This window comes from Macaca thibetana, chromosome 19 (assembly GCF_024542745.1).
Source record: "Macaca thibetana thibetana isolate TM-01 chromosome 19, ASM2454274v1, whole genome shotgun sequence".
NCBI classification, from domain to species: Eukaryota; Metazoa; Chordata; class Mammalia; order Primates; family Cercopithecidae; genus Macaca; species Macaca thibetana.
Window position 1 is genome coordinate 4,239,962 of NC_065596.1, and position 20,170 is coordinate 4,260,131.

The 20,170-nt window shown below is 40.7% G+C and overlaps 1 protein-coding gene across 1 annotated transcript; it reads left to right on the forward strand.

The window, feature by feature from the left end:
* The first annotated feature begins 2,755 nt into the window (after positions 1–2,755).
* LOC126942246 (zinc finger protein 737-like) lies at positions 2,756–19,644 on the forward strand. The gene is given in 5 exon segments (XM_050769613.1): positions 2,756–2,911; positions 9,765–9,891; positions 11,035–11,130; positions 18,005–19,358; positions 19,360–19,644. Coding segments are annotated over 5 exon segments (1,671 nt in total). The 5' UTR covers positions 2,756–2,908; the 3' UTR covers positions 19,451–19,644.
* Positions 19,645–20,170: the final 526 nt, after the last annotated feature.

The window sequence follows — 20,170 nt, forward strand, 5'->3', positions numbered from 1 at the left end:
GGCACCCAGGTGGTAAGACCATTTGCTACTGATCAAGAGTTGGTATACAAGTGACAAATCCCTCTGGTCTCCTCCTGAATAGCTCAGAGGATGGCTACTAGTTCAGCTAACTGGCTGCTCCCACCCCTTCCTTCATCAGAAACGCTTATGTTTTTAAGAGGATTATAAGCCACAGCCTTCCAGCATCGGGTCCCACCAATGTATTTGGTGGATCCATCAGGAAACCAAGCATATTTCTGATCCTCTGGGCTTAGTTCTTCAAAGGATTTGCCCCATTTGACGGGCAACACGGGGTGGTGTTTCCCTCTGTATCTGCAGGACTTATTCAGTGTTTCCTGTGCTGTCAAGTTTTGTCCATCCTCATGTAAAAGTAATACTCCCTTTGGTTTTGGCTTAGCCTGGTTTTGTATGTACCATTTCTGTTTTACGGTGCTACTTTCTTGAGTGTGGCCTATCTGGTGGGTTTTGGGGGAACTCATGTCTCAGGTCATAATAGCAATTTCAGGCCTCATAAAAACATCATGGTTGAAGCAAAGGTGTTCCATTTCGAGCAAAGCCCAATAGCAAGCTAACAATTGCTTCTTGAAAGGGTTATAAGCTTTTCCGGCCTCTGGCAGTTTCTGAGTCCAAAACCCGAAAAGTACCCTCTTCCCATCTTGTTTCTGCCCAAAGCTCCAATTAGCATGTTGATCTAGGACAGTTACTTGGAGTCTTACTGGCCCATCCCGTATGGGCCATAGATCCAGGGCCAGTTGCACTGTTTGTTTAGCTTGTTCCAATGCCATGCTGTCTTTCTCTCCCCAGTGAAAGTCATAGCGTTTTCTAGCGACTGCATGCAGAGGTTGTAAAATGTTACCTAAGTGGGGAATATGATGTCTCCAGAATCCAAACAAGACAGTACATTTCTGGGCCTCCTTCTTAGTGGTGGGGTTTGCAAATTCTAGTATTTTAGCTCTAGCTTTTGGTAAAATGGACTATTTCTTTGCATTCCATAAAACACCAAGGGATTTTATACTTTGTGCAGGTCCTTGAATTTTACTAGGGTTAATTTCCCATTTTTGAGATAGGAGCTGGGTTTTTACCCGCTTCAAGCCCCGGCTGGCTAGTTCTTCAGTTTTACCCTGACCAGGCCCTCTGGACAGCTGCTTTTTTCAGCAATAGGCTGATAGCTTTGAGCTTGATCAGTCAAGACATTGACTGGCATTGGGCCAGGGCCAGTCTGGAAGTCAGATTAGCATTTTCCTTTTTCAGCTTACATTTCTCTTGTAGCAACCAGACCCTATCTCGATAAATTAATTTATAAGCAGCAAGCAAACACCATCCACTTTGGGATGTCCCCTCAGCATCTCCCTTGCTGACCAGAATCCCCTGCAGCACTTCACGCACAGTCAAAGGTTTAAATTGCACTAATTTAGATTCCCAATTCTCACAAAGGCCAGTTCCCCTGGACCATTTACTCAACAAGAGGGAGAACTGGGGGAGTTCCCATCCCGGGATATGGGAAATCCCTGAGCCTCCAGCCCTGTCCTTCTGGTCAAAAAGGGGCACACTTTTGTTTCCAAATCCTATTTGTGACGCCAAAAATGTTCTCTGCTGGAAATGTTGAGGGGAGAAGAAAAGACACACACACAATACCTTTAAGGGTAAACAACCTTTATCCCACGTAAATGGCAATGCAGACATTATAGACTAATAACATAATAAGCAAATGACATAATAAGAAAATAAATATAAGCAGATTGATATAATAAGCAAATTGCAATAAGAAGAGTAGACGGGAAAAGATATATATTTATCCTCACCAGGCTATGGAGGATTCACCACCAGAGAGGGAAGCAACAGCCACGACTCCAGAGTCAGACACCTGTCTGTGCACAGATTCATCCGTCCTCCACAAATCCCCCTGTCTTGATGAATCGGCTGTGTCTAGGCAAAGGGCAAGGTGAACCCCTTGGGCTGTTACACAACCTCCGCCTCCTGGCTTCAAGCGATTCTCCTGACTTGGCCTCCGGAGTAGCTGGGACTACAGATGTGCACCACAACAAATGGGTAACTTTTTATATTATTAGTATAGATGGGGTTTCACCATGTTGGCTAGGCTAGTCTTGAACTCCTGACCTCAAGTGATCCACTCACCTTGGCCTCCCAAAGTGTTGGGATTACCAGCGTGAGCCATCCGTGCCTGCCCCTAAATGATTTCTATCTCCTACAGCAGTTTGAAATTACTTAAAGGTTGTTTCAAATTGAAAAAATAAAAAGAATGTGGATAAAATTAAAATATAAATAAAAAATTACAAGATATTACAAAATACATACGTAAATCTGGAGTGGTCAAAAATGACAAATTTGATTTATTTATAAGGTTTTATTAAAATTAGCTTTAATAGATAATATACTATTACCAAAGTAAAAGTTGATTTTCTGTTGAACAAAAATTTTATGTATTATTAATATGACAGCAAATTACTTCCGGTCACCTTTTGAACACATTCAACAAGAGAGAGATTAAAAAAAAGATAAAATTTTCCCACGCTCTAGAGTGGGCGTGGCTCAGCTCAGGGAGGAAGCCCTGTTTGAAAAGGCTGCTGCTTAGGCTGTCGCTCTGTGTTCACTCAGCCCAGCGTCTGATCACACCTTATGTCACTCAGGGCCTGAGGGGGCGAGGCCTTAAGCATTATCCAATCAGGGACGCTGGGCTGGAAACCGTCCAATCAGGCACGCAGCCAGAGTGAACCGTAAGGCTTCCGGGTTTGGCGGGGCCTTTGTCTCTCGCTGCAGCCGGACCTCCGGGTGTCTTCTTCACTGCTGTGTGTCTTCTGCTCCTAGAGGCCCAGCCTCTGTGGCCCTGTGTCCTGCAGGTATTGGGAGATTCACAGCTAAGACGCCGGGACCCCCTGGAAGCTTAGAAATGGTGAGAGTGCCGGTCCGACATCCCGAGAGAGGGGGACGCGCTGGTTGGAACCGGTGAGAAGTAGCTGTGGCGGGACTCAGGCCTCCGGGCAGTCAGCTCCACAATCTGCGCCCCAAGTTCTCCTTGCCCAGCTCGGCCTCAGTCCCGTTCAACCATAAGATGGCGGCTACGCTGACAGCCGGGCCCACGGGCGTCCTGTCTCTTCCCTGCGCAGTGACCGTGCTCTGGCCTGGAGCGCTCTGTGGGCTGCTCTGCACCCGCAGCGCCCCATCTCTCCCAGATGTGCAGGGACCACCGGAGGGTCGTCAAGGGAGAATCCTGACTCGGGGTGCGGGTCAGGGAAGAGCTGGAGAGGGAAGAGCTTTGGTCCGTGGGGTTCACAGTCTCTGTTTTCTGCTATTAAAAAATTATGGGGCCGGGTGCGATCGTTCACGCCTGTAATCCCAGCTCTTTGGGAGGCCGAGGCAGGCGGATCACTTGAGGTCAGGACTTGAAGATCCGCCTGGCCCAAATGGGGAAACCCCATGTCTACTAAAAATGCAAAAATTAGTTGGGTGTGATGACAAATGTCTATAATCCCAGCTTCTCGAGAGGCAGGAGTGAGAGAATCGCTTGAACCCGGAAGGTGGAGTTAGCAGTGAGCTGAGATCCTGCCACTGCACTCCAGCCTGGCGACAGAGGAAGACTCTGTCTTTAAAAAAAAAAAAAAAAAAAAAAAAAGCACCTTAAAATTTCCTTCTCTTATGTAAACTGTGTTTGAGTAATTTCCCTGGATTTTTCAAACACTTAGTTTCAAAAACCAAGTGAATAACTGATATGGAAATTAAAGCTTGAACCTAAAAACTCCAAGCTAAGGCTAATATTAAGCCTGCAACAGGATGTTATTAAAGACTCAGTTTTTTTCTGAGGAGCCTCCCCTGCAGATTTCCCAGCCTGCTCATCCCAGCCATGTAAGGAGCCTTTATCCTGAGAGAAGCTACAGAGCCCTAGAAAGCTGGGGATCCACAGGCAGTTGCAGTTGAGATTAAGATGAAAGGAAACTGAGAGGGTCTTACTGATGATGAAGTTTTTATGTTTTGCGGCACTTTCTACACTTTGTAAAATAAAAAACATTAGATTTATGTAGAAAAAAATGAATTCCAAAAAATTATTGCAACAGCAGAAAGTACCGACTAAGTATAAGATCTTTATGGCTTGCAAAGATGTCGGCAGAAAAGGGCTTTCTTTTTTAGGGAGGAGCAAAGAAGATTAGAAAGGAGGTGTGAAGGGAATGGCAAATGGAGAGTGAAAAGTCAGATTTTAGATCAGAGAATGTCTTACCCTGAAATCAGCGTATTCTTAGGAGGGACGTAAAATGGGGTTGTATGTTGACTCAGACTGAGGGTAGCACAAAGTTCAGGAGCCCGAAGGAGGGAGATAAGCTTAAGAAAAGTTTGACTAAGGATTATTTTATTTTAGGCTAAGTGTGGTGGCTCACACCTGTAATCCCAGCACTTTGGGAGGCTGAGGCAGGTGGACCTGAGGTCAGGTGTTTGAGACCAGCCTGGCCAACATGGTGAAATCCTGTCTCTACTAAAATACAAAAATTATTGGGAGGCTGAGGCGGGCAGATCGCCTGAGGTCGGGAATTCGAGACCAATAAATAAATAAATAAATAAAAATAAAAGATTCAGGTATGGTGGTGCATGCGTGTAATCCCAGCTTCCCATAAGACTAAGGCAGGAGGAGATTCGCTTGAACCCGGGAGGTAAAGGTTGTGGTTAGCCGAGATCGCAAAACTGCACTTCAGTCTGGGTGACAAAGTGAAGAAATATTTTATTTTGAGCATGGAAGACAAATTCAGCTGATTTTTTTAATGAGAAAAAGGAGAAAATGTGCAGTGTGTGTGTCTGGCTGTGTGATAAGTAAGAAAAGAGAGCACCATCTAAGTCATAATGGGAAGAGTGTTTCTTTCCATAAACTGTTCCTGGAGCACACAAAGGATGGAGAATTTTATTAATCACAAATACTTTCCAGGATTATCTATGTGTTTCATCTTTCCCCATCTCTTTTCTTTGTTCTATGCTTTTCTTCCATTTGGCTTTTCCTGGGCTGCATCTCACATATGAAACTGGTAAACCTAACTACAGTGTTTTGCTGAGCTCTGTGAGTAGCTCTACCAAATTATCGAACTTCAGGGAGGTTATGGGACTCCCCAGTTTTTAAACAGTAGCTCAGAAGCGTAGATAAGCCCATGGGGTTTGTGATTGGCATCTGCAGTGAGGACAGTGTTGCGGGACCGAGCCCTGAATCAGGGTCTGTGTTGACGCTGGGTGGTGTCAGAATTCAAGTGTTAGACAATGAGTTGGTGTTGGAGAATTGTTTGATGTTCAGCAAACTCTACAAATTTGGTGCCAGAAAAAAGATATCACAGAGGCCTGGCCTGGAATAAAACTCTAGGTGTTTGGGAATGGGAGCTCTGTTGTCCACTACACAGGCTGTCACACTGCCCATTGTTCTGTGATTCCAGGTATTCTCCCAGGGTGACAGAGGACTGAAAACTTAGAAGAAAGGAGCTCTGATGACAGACCCCATTTTCCCACAGCTGCCACCACAGGATTCTCACCCACTCACAAACACACACACACTAGACATTGACATGGCCACACTCCACTGAGGCGTAAGCACCACCCTCAGGAAGTTCACCATGGCGTTTTTGATCCTAGTGTTTCTTGCTAAGAACCCACAAGTCTCTACAAGTCTCCTGACATATCCCCACCCCCAGCTACTGAATCTGCAGCAGCAACCTGTTTTCTCCACCAACCTAGCATTTTGGACCAGCTGTTCATAATCTCATACGTTTGCATGCACTCAGTAATAAATCAGAGTACAGCTGCATTGGGACTACTGTCTGTAGCAAAAATCAGTCCTCTCACCCACATTGCACTCTCTCCCGCCCAGGGATTTAATTTTTTCTTTTAGTTTTTATTTTTGTTTCGGGGTACCCTTGGGTTTGTTTTGGTACATGGGGGTTTTGTGCACAGCTTATTTTGTCACTGAGGTATTAAGCATGGCACAAAACAGGTATGTTTTCTGATCCTCCTAGTCTTCCACCCTCTACCCTCAACTAGGCCACAGCATCTGTTGTTCTCTTTGTGTTCATATGTTCTTATTATGTAGCTGTTACTTATAAATAATAACATGCATTTGGTTTTCTGTTTCTGCATTATTTTCTTTTTCTTTCTTTCTTTTTTTTTTTTTTTTGTTGGAGACAGTTTCACTCTTGTTGCCCAGGCTGGAGTGCAGTGGTGTGATCCAGGCTCACTGCAACCTATATCTCCCAGTTTCACGTGATTGTCCTGCCTCAGCCTCCTGAGTAGCTGGGATTACAGGTGCGTGCCACCACGCCCAGCTAATTCTGTATTGTTAGTGGAGACAGGGTTTCTCCATGTTGGGAAGGCTGGTCTCAAACTGCTGACTTCAAGTTATCAACTGACATTTGACTCCCAAAGTGCTGGGATTACAGGCTTGAGCCACTGCACCAAGCCTCTGCATTTGTTTTCTAAGAATAATGGTCTCCAGCTTCATTGATGTTATAGAAAACAACATGATTTTATTTTTTAGTGGCCACAAAGTATTCCATGATATTTATGTACCATATTTTGTATTTATTTTATTTTTGAAGACATGGTCTCCCTTATTGCCCAGGCTAGAGTGCCATCGCATGATATTGGCTTACTTTAGCCTCAACCTCCCAGGCTCAAGCAATTCTCTCCTGCCTCATCCTCTTCTTGGGGCTACACATGGGCATTACCACACCTTGCCAATTTTTCTTTATGTATTTTCCGTGGAGACAGGATTTTGCATTGTTTTCTCAGACTGGTCTGAAACTTCTAAGCTCAGGCAGTCCACCTGCCTCGGCCTCCCAAAGTGCCGGGATTACAGGCATGAGCCACCGCATCTGACCATACCATATTTTCTTTATCCAGTCTACCACTGATAGGCATTTAGGGCCTGTCCATGTCTTTGCTATTGTGAATAGTGCTGCACTGAACATGCATGTGGATGTGTCTTTATAATATAATAATTTATATTTCTTTGGCTATATACCCAATTATGAGATTCCTGGGTCAAATGATAATTCTGTTTTTAGTTCTGTGAGGAATCACCACACTGCTTTTTACAGTTGTTGAACTAATTTACACTCCCACCAGCCGAGTATAAACATTCCGTTTTCTCTGCAACCTTGCCAGCATCTGTTATTTTTTGACTTTTTAAAAATAGCCATTCTGACTGGTGTGAGGTGGTATCTCATTATGGTTTTTCTTTTAATTTCTCTGATCATTACAGATGAGCATTTTTTTCATATGCTTGTTAGCCACATGTATGTCTTCTTTTGAAAAGCATCTGTTCATCTTTTTTGCCTACTTTTTAATGAGGTTGTTTGTTTTTTTCTTTTAAATTTGTTTAAGTTTCTAATAAATTCTGGATATGAGACGTTTGTCAGAGGCAAAGTTTGCAAATATTTTCTTCTGTAGGTTGTCTGTTTACTCTGTTGATAGTTTATTTGCTGTGAAGCTCTTTAGTTTAAATAGGTCCCATTTGTCAATTTTTGCTTTTGTTGCAGTTGCTTTTGGTAGCTTCATCATGAAGTCTTTGCCAGTTTCTATGTCTAGAATGGTATTTCCTAGGTTGTCATGCAGTGTTTCTTATAATTTTACATTTAAGTGTTTATCTTGAGTTGATTTTTGTATATGCTGTAATGAAGGGACCTAGTTTCTGTCTTCTACATAGTGCTAGGTAGTTATTCCAGCACCATTTATTAAAGAGATAATTCTTCCCACATTTCTCTTGTCAGCTTTGTCAAAAATCTGATGGTTGCAGGAGGGTGCCATTATTTCTGGGCTCTCTATTCTGTCGCATTGGTCTTCAGCTTGAGTCTCTCCAGCCTGGCTTATCATTGGGCCATCAGCCCAGGGTCACTGGAAATTCCCTCAAAATCACGTAGGTGTCTTTGAGGCATTTGAGGATGTTCAGAGCAGAATTGTGTTAGGCTGACAAGAGTGGCTAATTCTCCTTCTGTCTCAGTGTAAGAGAAATGAGTCATCCTGTGTTTGTTCATCCCCTCGTTGGTTGGTACCCAGATGAGAGTTTCTCCAGTTTTCTGGTACTTGGATGATAAAGAAGGAAAAGATCTGGAGACCCAAATGGATAAACTAGTTGCTCCCATTTTATAGGACCATTAAAAAAAAACTATTAAGCAGTCTTGGTTCCTACAATCCAGAAACTTTTAGTCTAGACAAGCAACTGGATAAATAATTGAATTATGCATCATATGCTTGGTACAATAAATAGATGTGTCCAAACATAGGAGTTATCTGTCTTTTGAGGTTTGCGTAAAACTGATGATTCTTTATGATTAAATCAGATTTTATTTACTTTTTTGAAAGACGAATATTTCAACAGTGATGCTGTGTTCTTCTATGTGCATTAGCACATCATAAAAATTTCTCCTAGTGCAGTTAATGGTTAATGATTCACTTGCTTAAATGGCTCTGACAGATTGTTTTCACTATATAGCTGATTATTTGTCTCTTCATTATTAAGTATCTTTATGCAGCTCATGTGAGTAAACCATCACATTTAATCTGGCAGTTGTCCTTTCTTCTTAATTTTGTCTATATATTTTTCTTTGGAAAATGCAGGCTCTTAGGCCGGGCGCGGTGGCTCAAGCCTGTAATCCCAGCACTTTGGGAGGCCGAGACGGGCGGATCACGAGGTCAGGAGATTGAGACCATCCTGGCTAACATGGTGAAACGCCGTCTCTACTAAAACATACAAAAAACTAGCCGGGCGAGGTGGCAGGCGCCTGTAGTCCCAGCTACTCGGGAGGCTGAGGCAGGAGAATGGCGTGAACCTGGGAGGCGGAGCTTGCAGTGAGCTGAGATCCGGCCACTGCACTCTAGCCTGGGTGACAAAGCAAGACTCCGTCTCAAAAAAAAAAAAAAAAAAAAAAAAAATGCAGGCTCTTATCTTTGTTTACAGGCCAGAAAAACTGAGAAAAACACAGGCTATTCCACTGACTGGATGTTTGACAAAATATCCTTCTTGGGCCAAAAACATTGACATTATTGGTGAGCTTGTTAGAAATTCGAAAAATCAGACTTCATTCCAGATCTTCTGGGAAAAAACCCCTGCACAATAAGGTCTTCAACGTATTGTATATATTTAAATTTGAAAGGTGCCTTCTAACTCAACATATCTTTTTTTTTTTTTTTTTTGAGACGGAGTCTCGCTCTGCCGCCCAGGCTGGAGTGCAGTGGCCGGATCTCAGCTCACTGCAAGCTCCGCCTCCCGGGTTCACGCCATTCTCCCGCCTCAGCCTCCCGAGTAGCTGGGACTACAGGCGCCCGCCACCGCGCCAGGCTAGTTTTTTGTATTTTTTAGTAGAGACGGGGTTTCACCGTGTTAGCCAGGATGGTCTCGATCTCCTGACCTCGTGATCCGCCCGTCTCGGCCTCCCAAAGTGCTGGGATTACAGGCTTGAGCCACCGCGCCCGGCATCTTTTTCATCTGAATATTCACAACTCATTCCGTATGGTGTAAACATAGCACTCAAAAATGTACATGTTTGTGTTCCTTAATTTTACACTTTACTATCTAGAAAAATATATGAACTGATGTTGTGGATCTCATGCTGTTCTTTTTCTCAGAGAATACATTAGATAATATTTCTGTTTTGAAAGTTATTTTATTGGATAATTTTAGTCCTATAAGTCAGAACCATTTGTGTTTACTCTCTCATTTCACCTTAAGTCAAATTAAAAATTCCACGCATGACCACTTGGTAAAAACGTATGTGTGTGTGTTTCAGGGGCCATTGCAGTTTAGAGACGTGGCCATAGAATTCTCTCTGGAGGAGTGGCATTGCCTGGACACTGCACAGCGGAATTTATATAGGAATGTGATGTTAGAGAACTACAGAAACCTGGTCTTCCTTGGTGAGAAAAACTTTAATACATTATTCATAATATACACAAAAGGTTTTATTTCTCTTTTTTGTAGAATTTTTTTAGTAATTTATTCTTTTATAGAAGAGTTTCAGATCCACTTTTTCAAGAAAATCTTCAGAATTCGGTCATTTAGAAAAGAGAAACTCTTCGGTGCCTCTTGCCTGTAATCCCAGCACTTTGGGAGGCTGAGGTGAGGTGATTACCTGAGGCCAGGAGTTCAAGATCAGCCTGGCCAACATGGTGAAACCCCATCTCTACTCAAAGTAGAAGAAATTAGCCAGGCATGGTGGCACGCGGCTATAATCCCAGCTACTCAGGAGGGTGAGGCAGGAGAATAGCTTGAACCCAGAAGGCAGAGGTTGCAGTGAGTTGAAATCATGCCATTGCACTCCAGCCTGGGCAACAGAGCAAGATTTCGTCTTGAGGAAAAAAAAGAAAAAAAATTTCTTTAAGATGTTTCATCTTAATCCAACCTTTCCCTATTTCTGAGGTGAGCTGTAATTTTCACTCCAAATTGGTGGTAATTCCAGAAATTTAGTGGCATAAAATATTGTAGCTTCCACCTGAAAACCTAATTACCACCACCAATTTTTGATTCAGTAGTGCCAGGCAGGACAATTAAGAAACCTACAAATTGAAAGTTATTTTCTTTCTTTCTTTTTGTTTTTGTTTTGTTTTGTTTTGTTTTGTTTTGAGACAGAGTCTTGCTCTGTCACCCAGGCTGGAGTGCAGTGGTGTGATCTCAGGTTACTGCAACATCCACCTCCCAAGTTCAAGCAGTTCTGCCTCAGCCTCCTGAGTATCTGGGACTACAGATGCACATCACCATGCTCAGCTAATTTTTGTAGTTTTAGTAGAGATGGGGTTTCACCATGCTGGCCAGGCTGGTCTCGAACTCCTGACCTCGTGATTCACCCGCCTCGGCCTCCCAAAGTGCTGGGATTACAGGCGTGAGCCACTGCACCCGGCAAATTGAAAGTATTTTCTAAATATTTAGAAATTTCTGTTATAATTTGTATTTTGGTATTAATTTACTAGAATATTTTATTACATTGTCTTTGCTGAGCACATTACTAGCTTGCAAGTGGAGAATATGAGCAAGATTCATGTTATTTGTTTTTAATAAAACAGGTATTGTGGTCTCTAAGCCAGACCTCATCACCTGTCTGGAGCAAGGAGAAAAACCTTTGACTATGAAGAAACATGAGATGGTAGCCAACCCCTCAGGTAGGTGTGAGTGAAAATGAATACAACAGACACAGATAAGAGGTCCCCAGGTCAAAGAGAAGGCCAGTCCTTAAAGTGTGATTTGGGAAGCTGTGTTCCAAAGGAAATAGTTCCTGGTCAGCTGGGTTTTTTTCTTTTTGTTTTTTTTTGTTTTTTTGTTTTGATTCTTTTTTAAAATTTTGCTCTTATAAAGGGGCATCTTCTGCTTATGCTTTTAAATTCTGTAAAAATTCTACTTTTCTTTCAGTGAGCTCCCTTCAGGTTCACAGTGAGAGCCAAAGTCCTCTTCATGGCATGTAAAAAACTGCACAATCTGACTGCTTTTTCATTGTTTTGGGGACATATACATATCTGCATGATTTTGAGAATTATTTCTCTTTTTGCATCAGGTCTGAAATGTGTGAAAGTAGTCATTTCTGTTGAAAAAAATTTTTTTTTTTCCTGCTTAGTACTTTCTATTTTTATTACTACATAGTTTTAAAATATAGTTTGAAATTATAAGATGATATTCTTCTGCTTTGTTCTTTTTTTTCAAGATTGTTTTGGCTATTCAGAGTTTATTTTAGTTTGATGTAAATTTTAGAATTGTGTTTTCCATTACTGTAAAAAAAAAAAAAACCACTGCAATTTTGACAGGACGTTTATAAAATCTATACATCACTTTGGATAATATGACACTTTAATAAGATTTATTCTTTCAATCTCTAAACATAAAATATTTTAAAATGTATTTGGACCTTCTCATTTTTTCTTTTTTTGTTGTAAACATTTTCTTACCTTGGTTAATTTTTTTCTCAGAAATTTATTATTTAATGCTATATTAAATAAGATTTTTTCTTCCTCTATTTTATCAGATAGTTTGTTTTAAGCATATGAAACCATACATACACTTGTGTGTTAATTTTATATTTTGCTAATTTACTCAGTGTATTTGTTAGTTTAGATAGGTTTTAATGTACTGTTTATGGTTTTTTAAATATAAGAGGTATGATCCACAAACAGCAACTTTTACTTATTTTTCTTCAATTGCAATGGATTCTTTTCTTTTCTTTTCTTTCTTTTTTTTTTTCTCCCCCAAGATGGGGTTGGGTTTCACTCTTATTGCCCAGGCTAAAGTCCAATGGCATGATTTCGGCTCACTGCAACCTTTGCCTCCCAGGTTCAAGCGGTTCTCCTGCCTCAGCCTGCTGTGTAGCTGGGATTACTGGTACTCACCACAACACCCAGCTAATTTTTTGTATTTTTTTGGTAGAGACCGGGTTTCACCATGTTGGCAAGGCTGGTCTCAAACTCCTGACCTCAGATGATCTGCCGGCCTTGGCCTCTGAAAGTACTGGAATTACAGGCATGAGGCACGCCTTCTAGCCCAGTTGCGTGGGTTTCTATGTAGGCAGAACTGACCATAAACTGTGGCTCAAGTAACTGAAACTGAGTCAGGAACCACTTCAGGAACCCCAGTAAAGGCCAAGGTCTGCAGGCCTGCCTACATTACTGTAAATGGATGTCTTCTTCTAGGTCTCTGGAATGGAAGGACCTCTGCCAGACTGTGGCTGGGAGTTTGGGGTGGTTATAGAGTAAGTTCAGAATTCTCAGTGGGACTAAGTTGGGTGAACCCTATTCTGGTCTGTAGCCAAGAACAAGGGTCCTGTAGTTTCCCACCTGAATGAGAGCCTGCCTTCTGAATAGAACACTTCTCAATCTTAAGCTTTAACAGCGTTTCACAACTCCCTCCCTGGCTCTCAAATCTCCCTTAGCGGCACTTATTTTGGAGATGGCATCTTGCTACATCTTTGATCTGGTCTTTGAGACCCAGGCTGGTCTCAAAATCCTGGCCTGAAGCAGTTCTCCAACCTTAATGTACCATGGAGCTGTCATTACAGGTGTGAGTCATAATCCTGGTTCTCTCATAAAAGTATTTTTGTCAGAGATGGCTGACATTGTTTTGCCGTAAAGGAATATGAAAATATGGCACTTTTAATCTTTTCATCTCACTGATGTCACTCTCCCTATAAGTTTTTACTTTCTATTTTCTCTTTCAGATTTGTTTGTAATTTTAGATTCAGATATTTAAGGCAATATGCTAGAATTTGCATGGTATGCCTGAAGTAAATTGTATAATTAGTAGGCACCCATAGTTACTAAAATAGTTATTTATAAATTTAAGTTTTCTGCAGGCAAAAAGGAATTATAGGATGTTCATCTACTTTTTTCAGCCTATATCTCCATAATAAAATAGTTTATTTCCTAATACTTGTTGTACATATCAGAGGGTCTAACACTATTCTGGAAAATATATATTTTTTTATTTAACAATGTAAGCTACTCTTTGTTTCTAAAGTTGGATTACAGCAGTTTCAATTTGTGTAAGAATACCATATATTGAAAACATTAAAAGTAACTAGTTTCTTTTAAATGCTAATTTATTTTCTCATTAGAATCTTCTATTCATAATTATACTGTATATTCTCTGAAATTTTACTGCCACACAGTGCATGCCAATGATTCAGAATACTTGCATTTAGTGAGTACATACTAATAGTTAAATATTGCAATTATCTAGAAAAAAAATTTTTTTTTTTTTTGAGATGGAGTCACGCTTTGTTACCCAGGCTGGAGTGCAGTGGTGTGATCTTAGCTCACTGCGAACTCCACTTCCTGGGTTCAAACTATTCTCATACCTCAGTCTCCCAGGTAGCTGGGATTACAGACATGTGTCACCATCCCCAGCTAATTTTTGTATTTCTAGTAGACATGGGGCTTCACCACATTGGCCAGGCTGGTCTTGAACTCCTGACCTCAGGTGATCTGCTCATCTTGGCCTCCCAAAGTGTTGAGATAACAGTCGTGAGCCACTGCGCCCGGCCTGACAATTTTTTTAAATTATACATCAATGTTGCATACAAGATTTTACGAGTAAACATTTCTCTTATTGTTGTTTTGAAGTTTTGAACCCCTCTGGGGTTCAAGTGATTCTTCTGCCTTGACCTCCTGAGACGCTGGCACTACAGGCATGTGCCACCACGCTCAGCTAATTTTTGTATTTTTAGCAAAGATAGGGTTTCACCATATTGGCCAATCTGGTCTGGAACTGCTGACCTCGGGATTTGCATGCTTTGGTCTCCCAAAGTGCTGGGATTACAGATGTGACCCACTGCACCTGGCCTCAGTGTAGGTTTCTTAACATTAGTTTATTGGGTGTTTTGGGTTTACTTATGTATTACAATTTTAGACAATTTGCAATTCTTTTTGTACATTTTAAGTCAATTTAAGATATAAGTTATGCATGTCTATCACAATCAGATTACATATGTATGTGTATTTATCTATAAATATGACCCCAATTTTGGTTATGGCTTATCCTATATTCTTTCTTAGCTGATTTTTGATGGTAGTTTTATCTTGTCTAAGTGACTAGTCATCAAGATAGTCTTATTTTCACCATGTGTTTAATGATGACTATATATTTGCTTTTGTGAGAGAAGCACTTCTACGATTTGAAAGTAATTTTCAAAAAGATATATAATTCTGTTTTGGTTTTTTTTTCAGTTTTTCTTTTAAAAAATTGTCTTAAAAACACATAACATAAAATTTACCATCTTAAATCTATTGAAGTGTGCATTTCAGGGCCAGGCTAGGTGGAGGCTCTTATTTGTAATCCCAGGATTTTGGGAGGCCAAGACTGGAGGATCCCTGGAGCCCAACAGTTTGAGATCAGCCAGGGCAACATATGGTGACCCCTCTCTATAAAAAAAAAAAAAATTTTTAGCTAGGTATGGTGGTGTGCAGCTGTGGTCCCAGCTACTTGGGAGATTGAGGGGAAGTCAAAATTGTACCACTACACTCCAGCTTCGGTGACAGAGTGAGACCCTGTCTCAAAAAAACAGCTGTTCATTTCAGGCATGTTAAATATGTTCACATTGTATGCAAAAGACTTCTAGAAACTTTACACCTTGTAAAACTAAAAGTCATTGACCATTAAGTACCAACTGCTCATTTTACCCTCTTTCCAGGCCTTAATAGACATACCTTCTACTTTCTGATTTTATGGTTTTGACTACTTAAGATATCTCATATACATGGAATCATACAGTATCCATAATTCTGTCACCGGATTAATTCAGGTGACATAATATTCTCAAAGTTCATCTTAAAATTGAGAATATTGTTTTTTCTAAGGTGGAATAATACTTCATCATATGTATATGTTACATTTTTATTTATAAATCAAGAGACATCTGGATTGCTTTTGTGAATACTGGTACAATAAACATGGATTTTCAATTATATCTTCCAGGTCTTGTGTTGCATATTTTGTTTTTTTGTTGTTTTCCTTTTTTTGAGATGGAGTCTCACTCTGTTGCCCAGGCTAAAGTACAGTAGTGCGATCTCGGCTCACTGCAACCTCTGCCTTCTGGGTTCAAGTGATTCTCCTACCTCAGCCTCCCAAGTAGCTGGGATTACAGGTGCATGTCACATCGCCAAGCTAATCTTTTATTTTTAGTAGAAATGGTATTTCACCATGTTGGCCAGGCTGGTCTCAAACTCCTGACTTCAGGTTATCTGCCCACCTCAGCCTCCCAAACTGCTAGGATTACAGGCTTGAGACATTGCATATGGCCTGTGTTACACATTTTGGATATAGATTTATACATGAGGAACATTTATAACATTTTAAAATAATGGCTGTGTCTTTGTTTTCCACCAGCAATCAACATCGGTTTTATTTTCATTGCACCTAATGGGTGTAAGTTGATTTTGTCATGGTGTTTTTTTAAAAATTTCTCCACAAATTAGTAATTTTGTATGTTCTTTCAAATGCTTTTTCCCATTTGTGTATTTTTATGTTTAAGCATTTTATTTAAAATATGTAATTGGCCGGGTATGGTGGCTCATGCCTGTAATCTCAGCACTTTGGGAGACTGAGGCAGGGGGTCATGAGGTCAGGAGATCGAGACCATCCTGGCTAACACGGTGAAACCCCGTCTCTACAAAAAATACAAAAAATTAACTGGGCATGGTGGTGGGCACCTGTAGTCCCAGCTACTCGGGAGGCTGAGACAGGAGAATGGCGTGATCCCGGGAGGCGGAGCTTGCAGTGAGCTGAGATTGCCCCACTGCATTCCAGCCTGGGTGACAGAGCAAGACTCTGTCTCAAAAAAAAAATAATAAAATATATTATTGTATCATTCAAGGAAATAAACAACTTTATTTTATCAGTGTTGATACTCAGTTTTCAACATTTTTAAAAGAGATTATTTCTTTCTATTTTGTATGCATGGCAACTTTGTGGAAGATCAGATGATCTTCTGATCACAAAGATCTTCTGATCACAAAGATCAAAGATCAAATGAACAGAAGGGTTCATTTCTGAGCTCTCTATTCTGTTCTTTCATCTGTTTATCTTTGTGTCAGTGTTACATCGTTTATGTTACTGTAGGGTTTTTTTTTTTTTTTTTGAGTCAGAGTCTCACTCTGTCACCCAGGCTGGAGTGCAGTGACGCAGTCTTGGCTCACTGCAAGCTCTGCCTCCTAGGTTCATGCCATTCTCCTGCCTCAGCCTCCCAAGTAGCTGGGACTACAGGCACTCACCACCATGCCCGGCTAATTTTTTGTATTTTTAGTAAAGATGGGGTTTCACCATGTTAGCCAGATGGTCTCAATCTCCTGACCTCGTGATCCACCACCCCAGCCTCCCAAAGTGCTGGGATTACAGGCATTAGTCACCACGCCTGGCCATGTTACTGTAGGTTTTAACTGTAGGTTGTATTGACATCTTTGAAAAATGAAATGTTTTGCCCCCTGAGCAAGAATATGTTGTAGAGTGTGTTTCATTTTCACGTAGTTTTGAAATTTCCAGTTTGACTTTTGTTTTTAATTCCTAGTTTCATTCAGTTTTTGTTAGAAAACACAGTGTATGTAGTGTTTTTAAAATAATTGGTGGTTGTTGTTTTGAGACAAAGCTTACTGTCACCCAGGCTGCAGTGCAGTGGCAGAATTGTGGTTCACTGTAGCCTCAGCCGCCGGGGCTCAAGTGATCCCCTTCACCTCAATATTTTGAGTAGCTAGGACTGTAGATATGCACTACCATGTCTGGCTAATTGCTTGTTTGTAGTGTTAGGATCTCACTATGTTGCCCAGGCTGGTCTCAAACTTTTGGCCCCAATCAATCTCCCAAAGTGTTAGGATTATAGCCAAGAGCCATGGCACACAGTCAGTATTTTTAATTTAACAAAACTTGGTATGTGTCCTAACAGAATACACCAGATGCAAATAGGAATATTGTGTATTATCTTGGTTTTGACTGGAGAGTTTTGTGTGTTTCTGTGAAGCCTAGTTGGTCTATAATATGGTTTGGATGTCCATGTTATCCAAACCTCATGCTGCAATAGAAATTCTCAGTGTTGGATGTGGGACCTGGTGGGACATGTTTGGGTCATGGGGGCGAATTTTTCATGATCCACCCGTGTCAGCCTCCCAAAGTGCTGGGATTACGGGCATGAGCCACTGCATCTGATGGGGAATTTACTTTTAAAGGCATAATGTTATACTGGAGAGCAGGAAGAGCTGTGTTGGGTATAAGTAACAGGCTTTTCTTTATCTTCTATGTGACTCTTTGCATTGTGCTCGCCTGGGGCCCTTCATACACTTAACTGACTTATAAATTTTTTACAGATGTATTTTGGGCAGTATGTTTTTGTTACATTTACGTGTCCAGTAAGAAATTACAGCTCGCGATATTTTACTGTGTCATCTTGCTTAGGTAGTTTGTATAACTTTATAGGTTAGATTTGTAAATTATATTTATCTGAGTCTAGCAATCGAAGTAATGTGTTTTTATTGTTTCTTTCAGTTTTGTGTTCTCATTTTACCCAAGACCTTTGGCCAGAGCAGAACATAAAAGATTATTTCCATAAAGGGATACTGAGAAGATATGAAAAATGTGGACATGACAATTTACAGTTTAAAAAAGGCTGTGAAAGTGTGGATGAGTGTAAGGTGCACAAAAGAGGTTATAATGAACTTAACCAATATTTGACAACTACCCAAAGGAAAATATTTCAGTGTGATAAATATGTGAAAGTCGTTCGTAAATTTTCAGATTCAAACAGACATAAGATAAGACATACTGGAAAAAAACCTTTCAAATGTATAGAATGTGGCAAAGCTTTTAACAAGTCCTCAACCCTTACTACACATAAGAAAATTCATACTGGAGAGAAACCCTACAAATGTGAAGAATGTGGCAAAGCCTTCAACTGGTCCTCACACCTTACTACACATAAGATAATTCATAGTGGAGAGAGACGGTACAAATGTGAAGACTGTGGCAAAGCCTTTAGCCGGTTTTCATACCTTACTGCACATAAGATAATTCATAGTGGAGAGAAACCCTACAAATGTGAAGAATGTGGAAAGGCCTTTAAGCGCTCCTCTAACCTTACTACACATAAGATAATTCATACTGAAGAGAAACCCTACAAATGTGAAGAATGTGGTAAGGCCTTTAAGCGCTCCTCTATCCTTACTACACATAAGATAATTCATAGTGGAGAGAAACCCTACAAATGTGAAGACTGTGGCAAGGCCTTTAAGCACTCCTCTGTCCTTACTACACATAAAAGAATTCATACTGGAGAGAAACCCTACAAATGTGAAGAATGTGGCAAAGCCTTTAAGTACTTCTCATCCCTTACTACACATAAGATAATTCATACTGGAGAGAAACCCTACAAATGTGAAGAATGTGGCAAAGCCTTCAACTGGTCCTCACACCTTACTACACATAAGAGAATTCATACTGGAGAAAAACCCTACAAATGTGAAGAATGTGGCGAAGCCTTTAAGTACTCCTCTTGCCTTACTACACATAAGATAATTCATACTGGAGAGCAACCCTTCAAATGTGAAGAATGTGGCAAGGCCTTTAAGTGCTTCTCTATCCTTACTACACATAGGAGAATTCATACTGGAGAGAAACCCTATAAATGTGAAGAATGTGGCAAAGCCTTCAACTCGTCCTCACACCTTACTGCACATAAGAGAATTCATACTGGAGAGAAACCCTACAAATGTGAACGATGTGGTAAGGCTTTTAAGCGCTCCTTTATCCTTACTAGACATAAGAGAATTCATACTGGAGAGAAACCCTACAAATGTGAAGAATGTGGCAAAGGCTTTAAGTGCTCCTCTACCCTTACTACACATAAGGTAATTCATACTGGAGAGAAACTATAAATGTGAAGAATGTGGCAAAGCTTTTAACCCACTATCCTTTTTACACATGAGAAAATTCATATTGGAGGGAAACTGTAAAGCGTGATAAATGTGGCAAAGCCTTTATTTCATCCTCACAGCTTAGTAGACATGAGATAATTCATGCGGAAGAGAAAGCCAATAAATAAGAAAATGCGACAAAGCCTTTAAGGACACCTCTGCCCTTCCTAGACATATGATAATTCATACTGGAGAGAAACCCTGTGAGTTTGATGAATGTGGGAAAGCCTTTAGTCAGCTATCAACTTTTACTAAATATGAGAATTTATATGAAACAACCCTATAAATACAAAGAATGTGACAAAGCTTTTAGGAAGTTCTGAACCCTTCTTACACATAATTCATACTGGACAAAAATCCTACAAGTTTGAGGAATGTGGCAAAGCCTATAACAAGTTTTCAATTTTTTTTTTTTTTTTTTTTGAGATGAAGTTTCATGCTCATCACCCATGCTGGAGTACAATGCTATGATCTCGGCTCACTGCAACCTCTGCCTCCTGGATTTAAGCCATTCTCCTGCCTCAGCTTCCTGAGTAACTGGGATTACAGGTGTCCTCCAACATGCCCAGCTCACTTTTGTATTTTTAGTAGAGATGTGATTTCGCCATGTTTGCCAGGCTGGTCTCGAACTCCTGTCCTCAGGAGATGCACCTGCCTTGGCCTCCTGAAGTACTGGGATTACCGGCGTGAGTCATGATGCCCAGCCACAAGTTCTCAATTCTTAAGAGACATGGTGATAATTCATACTGAAGAGGAAATCTACACA